The sequence below is a fragment of the Martes martes genome (genome assembly GCF_963455335.1).
Source record: "Martes martes genome assembly, chromosome: 13".
In the NCBI taxonomy this organism is placed as follows: domain Eukaryota; kingdom Metazoa; phylum Chordata; class Mammalia; order Carnivora; family Mustelidae; genus Martes; species Martes martes.
The window spans coordinates 46,486,829-46,502,386 of NC_137901.1; the positions used below are offsets into that span (position 1 = coordinate 46,486,829).

The 15,558-nt window shown below is 41.2% G+C and overlaps 1 protein-coding gene across 3 annotated transcripts in view; it reads right to left on the reverse strand.

Moving 5' to 3' along the window:
* Positions 1-7,249, reverse strand: part of IMPACT (impact RWD domain protein) — a 29,200-nt gene extending 21,951 nt beyond the window's left edge. For 2 of the 3 annotated variants that reach the window (XM_080820931.1, XM_080820932.1), the window contains exons 1-4: positions 7,102-7,231; positions 5,876-6,004; positions 4,622-4,674; positions 2,850-2,912 (exon numbers count right to left, since the gene is read on the reverse strand). In XM_080820931.1, the coding sequence (XP_080677057.1) occupies positions 2,850-2,912; positions 4,622-4,674; positions 5,876-6,004; positions 7,102-7,137 (281 nt within the window). In that variant the 5' untranslated portion in view covers positions 7,138-7,231. Of the gene's footprint in view, positions 1-2,849; positions 2,913-4,621; positions 4,675-5,875; positions 6,005-7,101 lie in introns of all 3 variants that reach the window. The other variant, XM_080820930.1, reaches the window with a different exon arrangement.
* Positions 7,250-15,558: the final 8,309 nt, after the last annotated feature.

Here is a 15,558-nt window from a genome sequence, read left to right on the forward strand (position 1 = left end):
ATTTATACAGCTGGCATCTTAAACTATTTGCTAAACTCTGAAGATGCCAGGTTGCTTGACAGCCACATGATTTTTGCCCATGCAGTTCCTTCTACCAGAAAACCTCTCCTCATTCAATTACCTGGCAAACACTATGTGAAGGTCTCCTTCACAATGGAACCCTCCTTTCCAACCTCATCCACATGCCCAGAGATAGTTCATTGCTAAAACCTCTAAAAAATGCTACTACAGCACTTGGTTCAAACCTCTCAATAATTATGTCATTATATTGTATTGATACACAATTGTCTTTATTTTTAAATCTCAAACTCCTGACAGAGTGTCAGCATATAGGAGATACTCAACAAATTCTTACTGGAAAAATTGTTAGTTTCCTGACTTCTTCCTTTTCCTAAAAGGAAACAAGCCATAGTTCATCTGCTTGACTAGGCAAAAATCAAATGTGGCATATAAAATGATGCTGGTATGAAAATCTCGATAGTATTACAATATTTAAAATATAATGAAACTATAACCGTTAAGAACTATATTCATACATTAACCTCGTTTAATTTTCAAAGACCAATAATATTTTTCAATTTGCTGCCCCCTACTGGATTTATGGAGAAAATATTAAAGCTGTCACACAAAACTTTTACAAAGAGTGTTTATTTACGGCACCTGGGTGGCTCAGTCTGTTAAGTGAGGTCAAGATCTCAGGGTCCAGGGATCGAGTCCTGCCTCAGGCTCCCTGCTCATCAGGGAGTCTGATTCTGCCTCTGCCCTTCACACTGCTCATGTTCTCTCTCTCAAATAAAATCTTTAAAAATAAATACATAAACACATAAATAAATAAATATAAAAAGAGTGTTTATTTGTGTGTGAAAATAATGCCTTTGGACAGGGGTTATTCAAGTACTTTTAATAAGCAAGACAGTATAAACCATATTCTTCTGTAGAACAAAGTGTCTGACCTTTCCTAACTCTCAAATAGCTCAACTGAACCTGTTAGGTAAAATAGTAAGCTCGCTATGTCCTATGGGAAGGTATCTCTTGGTAAAAGGGGGCTTTTCAGATTAAAAAAAAAGGCAGATCAGAAACCATTTCTGAGTATATGACATTGTGCATAGGTAGGAGAAAAATCTAACTGATAAATATGATTAACATGACAGAACCCAAATAAGGGCAGATTTTCAAGAAAGAGGAACTTCAACACCAGCAAAAGTTTCAGAGGTCTAGTAAGATAAGAACTGAAAAATGACCATAAGATGTATAATTACGACATCACTGGTGAACAAAGTTACAGTATATTTACCCTATTCTACTTTAAGGGGGGGGAGATAAATTGGTAAATAAGCATAAATAAAGGATTAGAGGAAGAAGTGTGTTGGGGGCATAAAAGCTGGAGTGACCATTAAGTTAGAGAAAGTTATCAGAAAACATTTAATTGAAGAAATAAATAATATTTATATGTGTAGGAATCTCTAAATGGGATCATCCTTTATTGATACGTCCAGTTCTTGGTTACCTTTAGAGTCAAGTATGAAACTGGGGACTCAAGGAAGACCACAATTCCTGTAGGAGGGAATAAACAGAACAAATTCCATAAAGACTTACCATATTTTAATTAACTATTTTGGGAGCAAAAGAAACCTGGCTGAGATCCCAGGGATATAAAGGGGGTACTCTCACTGTAACAAATGGGGTGGGCACTTTGAACATATAAGATCTTTACCAGTTCCTGGTAAACTGTTATTTCAGAACATTATTTATTTTACTAAATTAATATATCTCACTATAATTAATTCAAATCGCAGTCATTTTCTCTTGACTACTGTATTAACCCCCTAACCAATTCCCCACACATCCAATCAGTTCATCACACAGAAAGGGAATGTTTTCAAAATGAGAATTTTATCACAGTGTCAGGCCACTTAAAAACCTCTGCTTCCCATGGGTCTTAGGACAAAGACAACAATCCTTAACATGGCCTACAAGACTGCACATGACTGCCCCTATTCACCTCACCTGGTCATTTCCCCACCGTGCTCCCTTCTCTCCCCTCTTCTTCCTACTTCATACTGTCAGGCTTTGTGTCTTGAAACGAGTGAAGCTCCTTGACAGAGAGCCTTTGCACATGGTGTCACTTTCACCAGAGATATCTTCACCTCACTAACCCAGCTCTGAAGTCAAACAAGCCATCCCTGACTTCCTAGACTAGGTCAGGTGTGTGAAACTCAATTTCAAATTCAATTTGACTCAGTTCAAACTCAATTTAAACTCTGTTTCAAACTCAATTAGTACTGCATACTTACACCCTTTCTTTTACAGAACTAATCAGGACTGCAATTTTACATTCATTTTACAATGTTATGAATAATCTCTCTCCCACCACCAAGTTCTAAATGCCATGAAATAGGGACCATTTCTGTTTTTGCTAACTATGTGTACCTAGGACCCAGTACAGTGCCTGCCATGTAGTATTTTGTTGATTGACTGAAAAAGTGAAAAATACAGTGTATCAATAGACTCTCATTCTTACACAAGGTTCTTCTATGACCAGTTTCATTCAACATACCCTGTGAAAATATCAAAACATGAGCAGTATCTCTGCATTAACTTTCACAATCTGGTGTTTTTATAGCTATTAGTTATAAATTATCACTATATCTTTGTATCTAAGTAGAAGTCATATCAAATGTCTACATAAAATTACATAAGCAAACTTTCAAGGACTCTCAAATGCATCTTTTTTGGTAATGGAAAAGTGGTTTAACAAAAAGTTTACAAAGGACTTAACATATTATAGTTCCAACAAAAGCCCCCAATAAAACCACAAATAGGATTTGTTTTAATCACCTGTTACTTACATATATATTTCCTCAAGGCTATTCGATAAATCTGCACGTTCTTGCCCTTTAAGCCAAGGAGCACTAAGATTAAATAAAACACAATGAAGAAGACTATTCAAGGATTTTGTTTATATCTCAAACAGAAATTACTGATTAAATTACAAATTATTTAACTTTTAAAAATTATCTATTGTCATTAAAAATAGATAATTAGTTATATTGTACAAATCTATACAGTTTCAGCATGCTTTCATTGGCATTAACTCATTTTGTCCTTCCAGGAAACATGAAGATAACCCCAATATTATTCAATTAAAATATGGTTTAAAAAACAGGTGTGAGTTCATTGGATATTATAAGCCTGTCCAGATTTATAGAAGTGGCAGAACAAGTTCCAGAAACCAAATTTCCAGATTCACGATATTTGCTACACTGTCAGGAGTTCCCAATTTTTTCTTAATAGTGTCTCAAGGGGCGCCTGAGTGGCTGAATCAGTTAACCGTCTGCCTTCGGCTCATGTCATGGTCCCAGGGTCCTGGGATTGAGTCCTACATTGGGCTCCCTGCTCAGTAGGAAGTCTGCTTCTCCCTCTGCTTGCTGCTCCCCCTGCTTGTGTTCTCTCACTCTCTCATTCTGACAAATAATTAATTTAATAATCTTGAAAAAATAGCGTCTCAAAAACCTAACAAATACAGTGGTTGCCACATGACTGCAAAAATATATGTATTTTTTTAAAAGCAATAAAATTTGCTATTAATAATGGTTCTGTAATTTTTTTTTTTTAAGATTTTATGTATGTATCTGATAGAGAGAGACAACCAAAGAGGGAACACAAGCATGGGGAGTGGGAGAGGGAGAAGCAGGCTTCCCACGTAGCAGGGAGCCCAATGTGGGCCTCAATCCCAGGACCCTGGGACCATGACCTGAGCAGAAGGCAGACGCTTAATGACTGAGCAACCCAGGGGCCCTTATTGCTGTTTTAAAACACAAGAAATTATCCCACTGGTAGGTAAAGATTTCAATAATTGAGATTTAATGGAATTCTGTTCACACAAGTTTATACATCTTTAGGACAAGTGGCCAAAGCTGATCAAAGATTACTTGCAATCAATAAGTCATGACTCATTAAGATTAAGCCTGGGCTGCTAAGAAGATGGTTCTTCCAAAACAAGGGGCAGGGAGAAACACCATGGGTAATTCCCACAAGGCAAGCAGTCTTAGGCAGAGGCACGTCCAGGAACTGTGGCTATATCACAGATCCAGATTAGGAGAGACTCTAGATTACCAGGTTGTCTGAAAATTTCTCTCCCTATCTCTAAAGTCAATTCAGTAGCTATGTTATTCCTATGAACCCTGTGATTCTTTCTAATCTTAACCCTGTGATACTAAGTACATGCTGCAATGTTTTTATATAGTTTAATTTTTTATTTAAATGCTCTATACCTACCAAGTCCTGAAGGTGTTCTTAATTTCTATACATATTTTGATAAGAAAGATATTTTATATAAACACAATGGACAGCATAGAGAAATAATCTTTAAAAAGACAATCTTTTGGGGCATCTGAGTGGCTCAGTGGGTTAAAGCCTCTGCCTTCGGCTCAGGTCATGATCCCAGGGTCCTGCAATCGAGCCCCGCATCGGACTATCTGCTCAGCAGGGAGCCTCCCTCCCCCTCTCTCTCTGCCTGCCTCTCTGCCTACTTGTGATCTCTGTCAAATAAATTTAAAAAATAGTAATAATAAAAAAGACAATATTTTAATAAAAATATAAATGTAGAAATATAGCTTACTTCAGTTGATAAACAGGTGGAGCTGTTCCTGGGTACTCATTCGGCAGCATCACCTGTAAAGCAGTTTAAAAACACATCTATTTATACTTCATCATGGTTCAAAAATAACACTTATTAAGCTAGTCGCTGGACCAATTTGTTACTTGTCAAACTAAAAAAACCAAAACCATTGTTTTGTTCAATCTCAGGAAAGAATACCCTCCTCATATTTATATCTACACATTAAATATGTTGTTAATGATGTCAATTTTTTAAGAAAGAGCACACTATTTGCAGAGAAAGCATAAGAGCAATGAAAGTTAGGAAATAAGGATGGGGAGGAGAAAGATGAAAGGAAAAGAAAACAGAAATTGGGGCCTAATACCCTAACCCCAAATGAGTATAGTGGCATTAGAGCATGTTCCTGGTATTCTTCTGAAGAAATACTCCCCAAAATCCTATTAAATACTGTTAAACACATTAAATAGCTAACACTTTATAGAGACCCAATACATTTGTTCTCAAATCAGTATTATTATAAAAACAAACATTGACAGAAACTTTTATGTTGAAAGTATATGCAGTCATCACAGAATAAACATTAATACAGAAAGCCACACTCATTTTGTCACTTATTTATCTTAACCACAACTGATTCTCAGTTAATAAAGAAATAAATACCTACTTTATGAAGCCTTTTAAATTACTAACCTATTCTTCCTAAGTGTTAGTATTCTTAAGTGCTAGCCATCTCTCCAGGTTTAGACCCTCTCCTATTAAAAGGACAGCACAATGAAAGGAAATGAAACTCAAGCCTGTCACTGGTACATTAAGAATACTTAATTAGGGGCGCCTGGGCGGCTCAGGTGGTTGAGCCACTGCCTTTGGCTCGGGTCATGGTCCTGGAGTCCTGGAATCGAGTCCCATATGGGGCTTCCCTTGCTCTGCAGGGAGCCTGCTTCTCCCTCTCCCTCTGCCTGCCACTCCCCTGACTTGTGCTCTCTCTCTCTCAGTCAGGTGAATAAATAAAACCTTTAAAAAAAAAAAAAGAATACTTAATTAAAATAACTGGGATAAGAAAGATGGAGACTATCAACCAAAGCGTGCCTTGGGAGAGACTTAATTTCCCATATGTTTAGACAATCAACCGTTAACAAAAGCCAACAACAAAAAAAGACAATTTAGAAATTGCAATTGTCATTTAGAGGAATACAGTATTAGTCAATTGTGTAAAGTCAATGAAAAATGGCTACAGAGAAGGGGAAAAAAAAATACCTGCAAGCAAAGTGTCCACTTGGGGTCATCTATATCGTCGCTAATTCTAATACAAAATATTTTGGCACAGTCATCAATGACACACCATTCCTCGCCATAGATAGCTGCCATTGCTTCAATTTCCTCATTCTGAAAGAAGTTGATGGGAGGACAAGTCAATGAATGTACATGCCCTAAAAGCCTGAGTTTTCCTTCCTCCGTTACAAAATATTGGCACCTAACATTACCAGCCTGGATGAAGGATTCCTGAAAAAAACACAGCCAAACAGTCTTAGCAGCAGGTCACCGTGTTCTACTCTATCGGTGGTGGCCAGATACTACTGCAACGACTGTTACCAGCCCTGCTACTCCATCACTGTGCTCTGGGCCACCACTGAGCCAATTACATATGGGCTGCCATATTCTATAGCAGGATTTACAAGCGGAAAGATAAACACATATTCTCTGCTTCACCTCTTCTAGCAGGGAATCCTCACTCCCACTCCCCAGTAGTTGCTACATACTAGCCCTAGGTTCCAACTCTGTTATCTCCTTCACAGTTTTTTTGTTTTGGACTGGGGCATAGGGCTGGGTAGTTGTTTTGTTGATTTTTTTCGGTAATAACCCTAAAAACATTTCAGAAGTCATTCTTTTGGTTTGGGGTCAAAAAAATAAAATAAAAATAATAGCATCTAAAGGTGAAAATGGAAAGCAAAGTATGCAACTCTGTATCATCTCATTTTGTCCTCACAGCCCAGTAGGAAAAGCTTTGAGTCCCACGTGAGCCACGCGCTGGGAAAAGCTCAATATCAAGACAAGAAGATCTAGGGGGCCCTTAAGGAATTCCAGGGTCTGTGTTATTATTGCCCATTTTGCAAAAGCAGAAACCGGGGATAAGTAGCTTGTCCAAGGTGACCCGGCGGCGACAGGGCAGAGAGCAGAGCCCGGATTTCTGTTTCCGGCCCGGTGCTGCTCAGTCGCGTGCTGATGGTTGACGATGACACCATCCGTCCGAGGTAGGCCGAGCCTGCCGAAGCCTCAGGAGAGGCCGGCCGGAGAGCGACTGGCAAACAAGCGCAGATAAAATGAAACGCGGTGCAGGAAACCGAGCGCCTGGCGGCCCGGATGGTGCCGGCGGGAACCGGGGGGGCGGCCCCGGACAGAGGGTCCCCTTCAGTGGAGGAGGCCCCGGGCGGCAGGGCGAGGCCGAGCCCAGCCTGGAGGTCGGCGCCCCGCCGGGCCCTCACCTGCCTCTGGTCGCTCCCTGCGTCCCCCTCAGCCATGTGGCCCCCGGGAGCGGCCGAGCGGCCACCGCCTGCCCAGGTCCGGAGCTTGGGGGCGGGGCGCTGCGGCGGCGAGCGGAGCCCGGGCTGCGGCGCGGTGCGACCCGGAACCGCAACCCAGGCCGCGCCGCGCAGCCGGCATCTGCTTCCGGGTTGCAGGCCAGGTGATGAGGGGCCCCCTAGGCACCCGGGGCTCCTCGCCCTGGTCTTGCGCGGGTACTCAGTCCGCACCTTGGCGGCGCCCGGAAAAGACGTCCCGCGAGAGAACCGGCAGGAAGTCTTCAGGGCTGCATGTGCTGGAAACTCTGGGACTGGGGGCTTCAGCTCGCCCACTGTGCCCGCGGTATCCCGGAGTCCCCGGGGGACATTGGGGAGCCGGCTTTACCGCCACGTCGCAGGGAGGAGCTCGACCGCAGCCTACAGCCCAGACTCGTCTTTGCGTTTCAAGGCAGGGTTTTTTTTGTTTTTGTTTTTTGGGTTTTTAAAAACGTGTTTTAAGGGATTTTGTCAAGTCTGGGCAAGGATGGGTTTGATTTACCAAAAACAAAGCAGGAGAGAACAGGCGGCATTTTGAAAGCACGCGGGAAAACTTACTGTTGTGATAGTTTTGGGGTTTGTTTCCGGCTGTGGGGGGGGTGGTTCTCATTTCTTTTCTTTTTTTTTTTTTTTCTTCCCTTTTCTTTTTTTAACGTTCTTGGGCATTTTGCCTGAAAGCAACTTTTGTACAAACGAAACGGTGACACGTGTCATTGTTTCATAATCCAGAAAATTTGAATCCGTTTGCAGCAGTTACTCTTCACTCGGCCCCCAAACACTGTCCAATACACTGGTTGTGAATTACATGGATGCCTTAAGCCGCTTAATCTCCTCGTGCCTCACTTTCTTCACACACACAAGCAGGAACTCAAAATATTACATCTTGCCTCTCTTTTGTCTTCCTTAACCATGGGCATGTTTTAATTCCCCTATAAAACTTACAGTGCACTGTTTAAATACCTGTGAGGAATTCTGCACGGATTACTTTGAGGGGATCTTAGTAAGCCTTGTGGATTTATTAATTCAACAGACATGTGTTAGGTTTGCAGATGCATTTGGAGATGCATTTTCAGACATCATGCATTGCCTTGAAGGAGCTAAAATGTGGAACAACTAAAGTAAATCAAGATTATAATGAACTAGAATTGTGTCCTGTTGTGTTGGCACAAAGAAAGACTGTCCATCCAAATTTTACTGGGCTCCTTGTTCCAGAAAATGCTTGAACTGAGTTATAAAAGAATAGGTTAATGGTTAGCTAACTGAAGAAGGGGAGGGTAGTTGTTCCAGATGGTGAGAAAAATATTGGCAGGAAGGTTGTGGCCCATTTAAAGAAGTCCCTGCAGTTCATTGCCTCTGACATCAGAGCGGTTAACCTCCTCTTGTCACATGGCTTGCATAACACCTTTATGATTGTCTCCATAAATCTGCGCATAAGCATTCATTTTGGTTCCAAGAGAGGGCGTGGAGGGCTTTAGCCCTCTGTGATGTTACTCACATTTCCTATAGTTATTTGGTTTGGACAGTGTTTTTCTTCATCTTGAGCTAAAACAGTTTCAAGCTCCTCCTTCCCACCAAGTTGGGTCCCAAAGTCCGTGATGGAGCCAGTCGATCGTGGTATTTCTCTACTAGGCAAGGAATTTGCCTGTAAGTGCTAAGGGGTTTGGCCACCATGCATCTCCAGGTTGCCTGAAACTCTGCAAGTTGTTAAACAGCTTCCTTCCTTTGCTCTAAACTCTTCCTTTATTGACCTCTTCATACTTCTTACAGTTTCTATTGCATAAAATAGTGGTTTTCACAGTTAAAAAAAAAAAGCCACAGAATCCTTTCTTCAATGAAAGTTTACGTAAAACAAGTTAGGTTGTTATGGTTGAAATAGTGGTGATGAGCCTGAAATCCCAATTACCCACTAACCCTTCTTCCCTCCCAGTAGCACCTAAAGACGTTAAGCCCAAATTTGAAAACTACAAAAATATAACCAAAAACAATGCACAACATAACTTAACCTTCTCAACAAAGCACACTATATCCAGTTTATTATACATAGTACCTCTTTTCAACCAAATATCACAGAAACCCAATTTATTTTACCTTCTACAGATTACGCCCATGATTTTCTACAACAGTTGATCCTTGTACAACATGGGTTTGAACTTCAGGGGTCTACTTACACACAGGCTTTTTTTTGATACAGTATAGTAATGCAAATTTTTTTCTCATGATTTTCTTAGCATTTTCTTTTCTCTAGCTTTATTTGTAAGGATATGATATATAATGCATATACAAAATAAATATTGATTGACTGTTGGTCTTATCAGTAGGGCTTCCAGTCAATAGTAGGCTACTAGTAGTTAGGTTTGGGGGGAGTTAAAAGTTAAACATAGATTTTCGACTGTGCAGGGGCTGTGTCCCTAACCCCCAACGTTCAAGGATCAACTGTAATTCCTATTCTTAGCTTGAGGCTTTAATTTTTCTTTTGAGCTCAGATTCTGATCAGAAATGATTCTTTCTGCTAAAAGGAACAAAACAAAACCTATTGCTCTGAATGTTTAAGCTTGTGTCCAATACAGAGAACCCCAAACTTAGATATGCAAAGAGCACTTTGGAAGAGAAGAAGTAGTTACTGAAGTAACAAGTGTAGCAGACAACCCACACTATGTACAACACATTGGAAAAAAGCAAAACTTTATAGAGAAGAAGTAGTTACTGAAGTAACAAGTGTAGCAGACAACCCACACTATGTACAACACATTGGAAAAAAGCAAAACTTTATAGACACTTCAGTTGAAAAGATTTTGCTTCATATGAACTTTGAGCAGTTGCCTAAGTAGAGGCTGAGAATGGTCTGCAAACAGTAACACAGACTTGGATACAAGAGGGGTCTCTAAGCAGGATTATTCTGGTTTCCACATCAATTTACCCAAATTTTTGGTTACTGGACATCTCCCTCCAGCTCAGTATGTTCAAAACTGAACTCAGTATCTTTCTCCTCTTCCCCCTCCTGTCTTCCCCAGTTCAGGAATTGGCAACCCCTGCACCCCTGCATCAAAAATTGCCCAAGCATGAGATCTGGGAGACTTGCGCTCTCCCTCTCTTTCAGTTCCTTCACACCCAAACAGCGGATTCTGATGATCCTGAATCCTATATCCCTTAATGTTCTTTGTATCCTTCCTTGCCTTCCTGACTCCATCTAGACCCTCTTCAAGTTATTCTCCTCTCATCTGCCAGAGTACTCACTGACAATGTTAGAGTCTGATCATGTCTTTTTCTTTCTCAAAATCCTTTACTTGCTCCCCAAAGCTTTCATGATAATGCTTCAGCAACTTAACACACAAGGTATGTTCCTGGTGACCTCCCTGTATTCCACTTTTCAACTGAGACCAAGCTAATTTATTTAAGTTTTTTTTTTTTGATGAAAGAATTCTATGGCTTTAAAAAAAAAGAGAGAGAGAGAGAGAGATGTGAGAACTGCTGTTTTACACAATAAACACTGTGTATAGAGTTAGAATTAAAGAGGTCAGTGACTGGAATGAAGGAAGAGAACAGATGTGTTTAGCAATAGATGGACAGGTATATGGTATTAGGGTGAAAACTGCAGAAGGCTTCAGGTGACCTAGAGGAGGTGCATATAACCAGATCCCACAGGACTCTGAGAAGAGATAGCGTCACTGGCTGCACCACAGCTTCTATGTAGAATTGACTTCAGAGTGCAGCAGGGTTGGTAGGAGAAATTTGCTTGAAATTTTTTGCTTAAGGTTAAGAAACAAATTGTCTGAATCACATAATTGGAGGGGAGAAGAGATGTCAGTGAGGTCACAAAGGGTCAAAGCCCTCACTTGGTACCAAAAATGAATGCATATATAAATGTAGATATCATGCAAATGATATAGAGATGATTCTTAGCAGGTTTTGCAAGCAGGGTGACAAGATGAGATTGACAGCTGTGATACTAGAGGCAAGAAGAATGAGTTATGTAAATGAGAAAAACAGACAAACAAAAAACCCTAACCTGGAAGTGTATACATCTGACATCAGAGATGGCTCCATCCTCTGGCCGGGAACCTGGGCTCCAGGTTTACCTCCCAACACCTTGCTGAACTTTCCTAGAATTATTGCCAAATGACTTTCCTCTGTCCTTCCTTCCATGTCGCCGTTCACTTAGGGTCAGATTTTTATCCATTTAATCTGAGTCACTTCAGGCTCCCTTTCTATTTTCTCCCATAGGTATTTCTCCCAATAAATTTCCTGCACATTCAACCTCATTTTGGGGTCTGCCTTGCCAGGACCCAGACCAGCACAAGGTGCTTTAGAATACACTGTAACACAAGTGAATTCTGCCCATGTAGTATTGACCTATAATAATACCTGTTTCTGAGCATTTTTTCTTAGGAAAATACATCCTTAAAACATTTAAGAAACAAAACACAAACCACTGCGGCACACTGTTAATAATGAATCTCTCCCTTATTCTCTGTACTTTTTTTTTTAAGATTTTATTTATTTATTTGACAGACAGAGATCACAAGTAGGCAGAGAGGCAGGCAGAGAGAGAGGGGGAAGCCGGCTCCCCGCTGAGCAGAGAGCCTGATTCGGGGCTTGATCCCAGGACCCTGGGATCATGACCTGAGCCGAAGGCATTGTCTTTAACCCACTGAGCCACCCAGGTGCCCCTTATTCTCTGTACTTATCTTATGCTCCCAGCTATCGAAAGCCAGTGTGGTGGACTACAGGCCAATAAATGCTGAGGTTGTAGGTCCTCTGTGTGCCATTTATTTGTGTTCTGCCAACAGTTTGACCGAATATGGCCAAGAAAAACAGTAAAGGTCCAAAGGAAGATAAAAAGGCTGGATATTAAAATGTAAGTCTCGTGGAGAAGTTTTGTCAAACAGTCAAGGAAGCAGAGTCAAGATTGGCAAGCAATTGGGGAAGGGAAGAAATCCTTGAATATAATGTCACCGTGAGTAACACTGCAGCCTTGCAAGATTAGCAGAAAATGGTGGTGCCAGGCATTTCTTGACTTCAGGAGATTTGAAGGGAATGCAAGGGTGATGCATGATGTGCAGTGCTGGAGTCCATCCACGGCGGAACCATGCCGGAAGGATCCTGTCGGCACCAATCCAGGCAGCACTCCCATTTCTGAAATAGGAAGCCCCATCTTCTGACAAGGTGTACAACCACTTCAATGACCCTACGGCAGTAGCAACATGTATGTGTATGGCTCAGAAATTAATCCCTCAGTATCAAGTGGTCAAGGGGAGAAGGTGTTGTGTGGTCAATCAAATTTATCATTACTGTCCTAAACACATTTCATCTGATAATTTTACCTTAGATTTTTCAGAGCCCATTATATTCTTTTTTTTTTTTTAAGATTTTTATGTATTTATTTGGCGGAGATAGCAAGAGAGGGAACACAAGCAGGGGGTGTGGGAGAGGGAGAAGCAGGCTTCCCACTGAGCAGGGAGCCCGACACGGGGCCCAGTCCCAGGACCCCGGGATCATGACCTGAGCTGAAGACAGCTGCTTAACCAACTGAGCCACTGAGGTGCCCCTAGCCCCTTATATTCTAACGTGTAATATAAATCTCTAAGAGAGGAGAGTAGAATTCAGCTTTCCACAAAGAATTTGTCTACGGAATCCCTCCTTACCACGCCCTCCCAACTCCCTAAGTGTTGGAGCGGTAGCATTACTACACCACTCTTTGCTAAGCACTACTCCCATCTAGCATATTCCATCTCACGTCGTCCTAGTGATAGCAGTTCAAAGCCACCATTATACCTACTTCTGTTCCGGTATTAGGAAGGATCTCAGTTCCTACTTGTCAAAAACATTAACTCTGACTTTTTGAATATTTTCTTTTCAAGAAGCCTCTTCTTAACATATTTCTAGGAAGGATGGCTACCAGTTCTATTGTGACTTGTATAGTAAAACCTTAGGAAGGATTGAGTTATAATCACAAAGAACAGGGTCCCAGAATAGGAGTAAGCCCAGGGTGAAGACTTCCTCTGCATTGTGCACACAGACGCTGCCTTAGCGCACGCCGTCTCCACGTTCTACTTTCTCACCTCTTTACGTGACACCTCAGGTGTCACTTTTTCCTCTAAAAGCTTTTCTTTATTATAAGTAGAAAATGAGAATAGGATTAGCTCCCCCATCCCAAAATCAGTGTTCAAAGGAGATGATGTACTTGAATATTAAAAATGTTGTTTAAAAATGTAAGCTTTCTGTTTTTTTCTCTGATGGGAATGTTTTCCCCCCAATCTTCAAATGATTATCTATCCCCTTACCTTTTGGTTCTCAATACAACAACTCCACTTCATCAACTATTTCCCTGACCATCCTAACCAAAGAATTGTCGCCTCTCCTTCTTGGTAATGCCTATTAATCGAAGACCATGCGGAACACACAGTAATCTGACAAAGTTGGGCTCTTAGATGCTCCTGCCAGCAAGCAAGCGAGAAATTGCACATCGTGGCAAACATGGGGCATTCTCAGAAAGTCCACAGTGGGGCTTGTTAAGGGCTTGGGCTTGCATTCAAGGGAGTGGGATTTACTCCGGATTGGGGGCTGTTAGGAAATGGGAGTCATTCTATGATCCGGTATCTTCGTGAATTTTATCTTGGAGGCAGGAGGAGCAGAGTGGGGCTAAAGTTGCAGCATTCACTCATTGTGGCTGGGAGAGGGGCTGTTTGGTCATGTTAGTCATTTGCCTGGTGTGCTTGGTTTTTGTCTATGCTTAGACATGGTTCTAAGTCTTGTTGTTGTCTCATCACAATGACAGAGTGACTTTATCTTATGTCAGTGTGCCATGAAATTTTTACATTCCATGGGAGAACACCACCCTCAGGCTCTGAGTGCCAGACCAGCTCCCACCATACAGGTGAGCTTTTTCTTTCCTACTTTATCCCATTATCTTGTGTAATTTTCTTCACCGTACAAGTCAGTGCCCAACAATTATAGAACTTAACATATTTTTATTGTGTGTGTGACCTATCTTTGCGTATGTATGTATATATGTAAGCTCTGCGAGGGCATGGCATCATCTTCTCATTCATCATGTGTCTCCAACATCAAAAATAGCCCCCACCCAGCATATGGTCTATACTCAGTAAATATTAGTTGAACAGATGCATAAATTAGGTGCTTGGGGAAAAGGCTCATATGGAAGTGGGGAGAGCGGACCACAAAGGGAGGTGAGATAGTGCATATGCCTGATGCTTCAGCCATTTCAAGTCCCCTCTGCCACTGGTACCAGCCTACCACCCCCTCACTGGGAGGCCTGACTTGGGAGGCTGGGAAACTGCTAACTCTAGAATGAACAGCCTTTTGAATTCTAACTAAAGAATCCTGTGTGACTGCAAAATGGTCAAATCTGATTCCATCTGTCCAGATGGGTACAAAAGATAGTCTAGTCCTTGCCAGTTTGGATTGTTATTAACTTCAGGAAACGGAACCTGAAGAAACACGGTCTTTCAATCACCTTCATACAGGGGCCACCATCAAGTATCTTACCAGAACTTTTGTTTTAATGTCCAGGCCCAAGTTTGCCGTACATATGAAAAGAATGTCAATGAATATAGTCCTTTTAGGCTCTTTAAAATACTATGATATATTTGGGAATCACTCTAAAGCTTTCAAAGAAAGCATTCCAGGTAAATACTGGATCTCCAGTATTTACTGCACTAAAAGCCTTAGAGACTATTAGTGACCATTTTAAATGGTAGTCTTAAAAATATTTGTTGATGGGTGCCTGGGTGGCTCAGTCGTTAAGCGGCTGCCTTCAGCTCAGGTCATGATCCCAGGGTCGAGGGATTGAGGCCCACGTCGGGCTCCCTGCTCAGTGGGAAGCCTGCTTCCCCTTCTCCTGCTCCCCCTGCTTGTGTTCTCTCTGTGTGTCTCTCCCTCCCAAATAAATTAAAAATATATATATTCATTGACTCATTTCCCCAAAGCTAGCAAACATTTGTATCTAGGAGACAATAATGATGATTTATGTTTATACCGACTATTTACATATTTTACTACCACTGTTTGCTTGTTTGTTTTTAATGCCTTCTGATACTTTTTCTTACAGAGTTGCTGAAAACTTACGTTTGGTTGAATTCAATAAATATTAAATGTCTATTTTGTGCTGTATACAAAACACTATGCAATTCGTTTCCAAGAAGGCTAAGAAAGAATAAAGGAAATGATATAACTGTGCCCCTCCACCTATGTGTGGCACACTGAATTATCCTAACTAATTTGTGCTGAAGAGATTCAAAATTATTAACATTAGCCTGGCCATGTTTAGCATATCATGTGAAGTTGATATATACTTGAGCTGCAATTGGTACATACTTTCTTCATGTACTGTGGAAGGGCTCCAGAGCCAGAATGCTTAGGTACAAA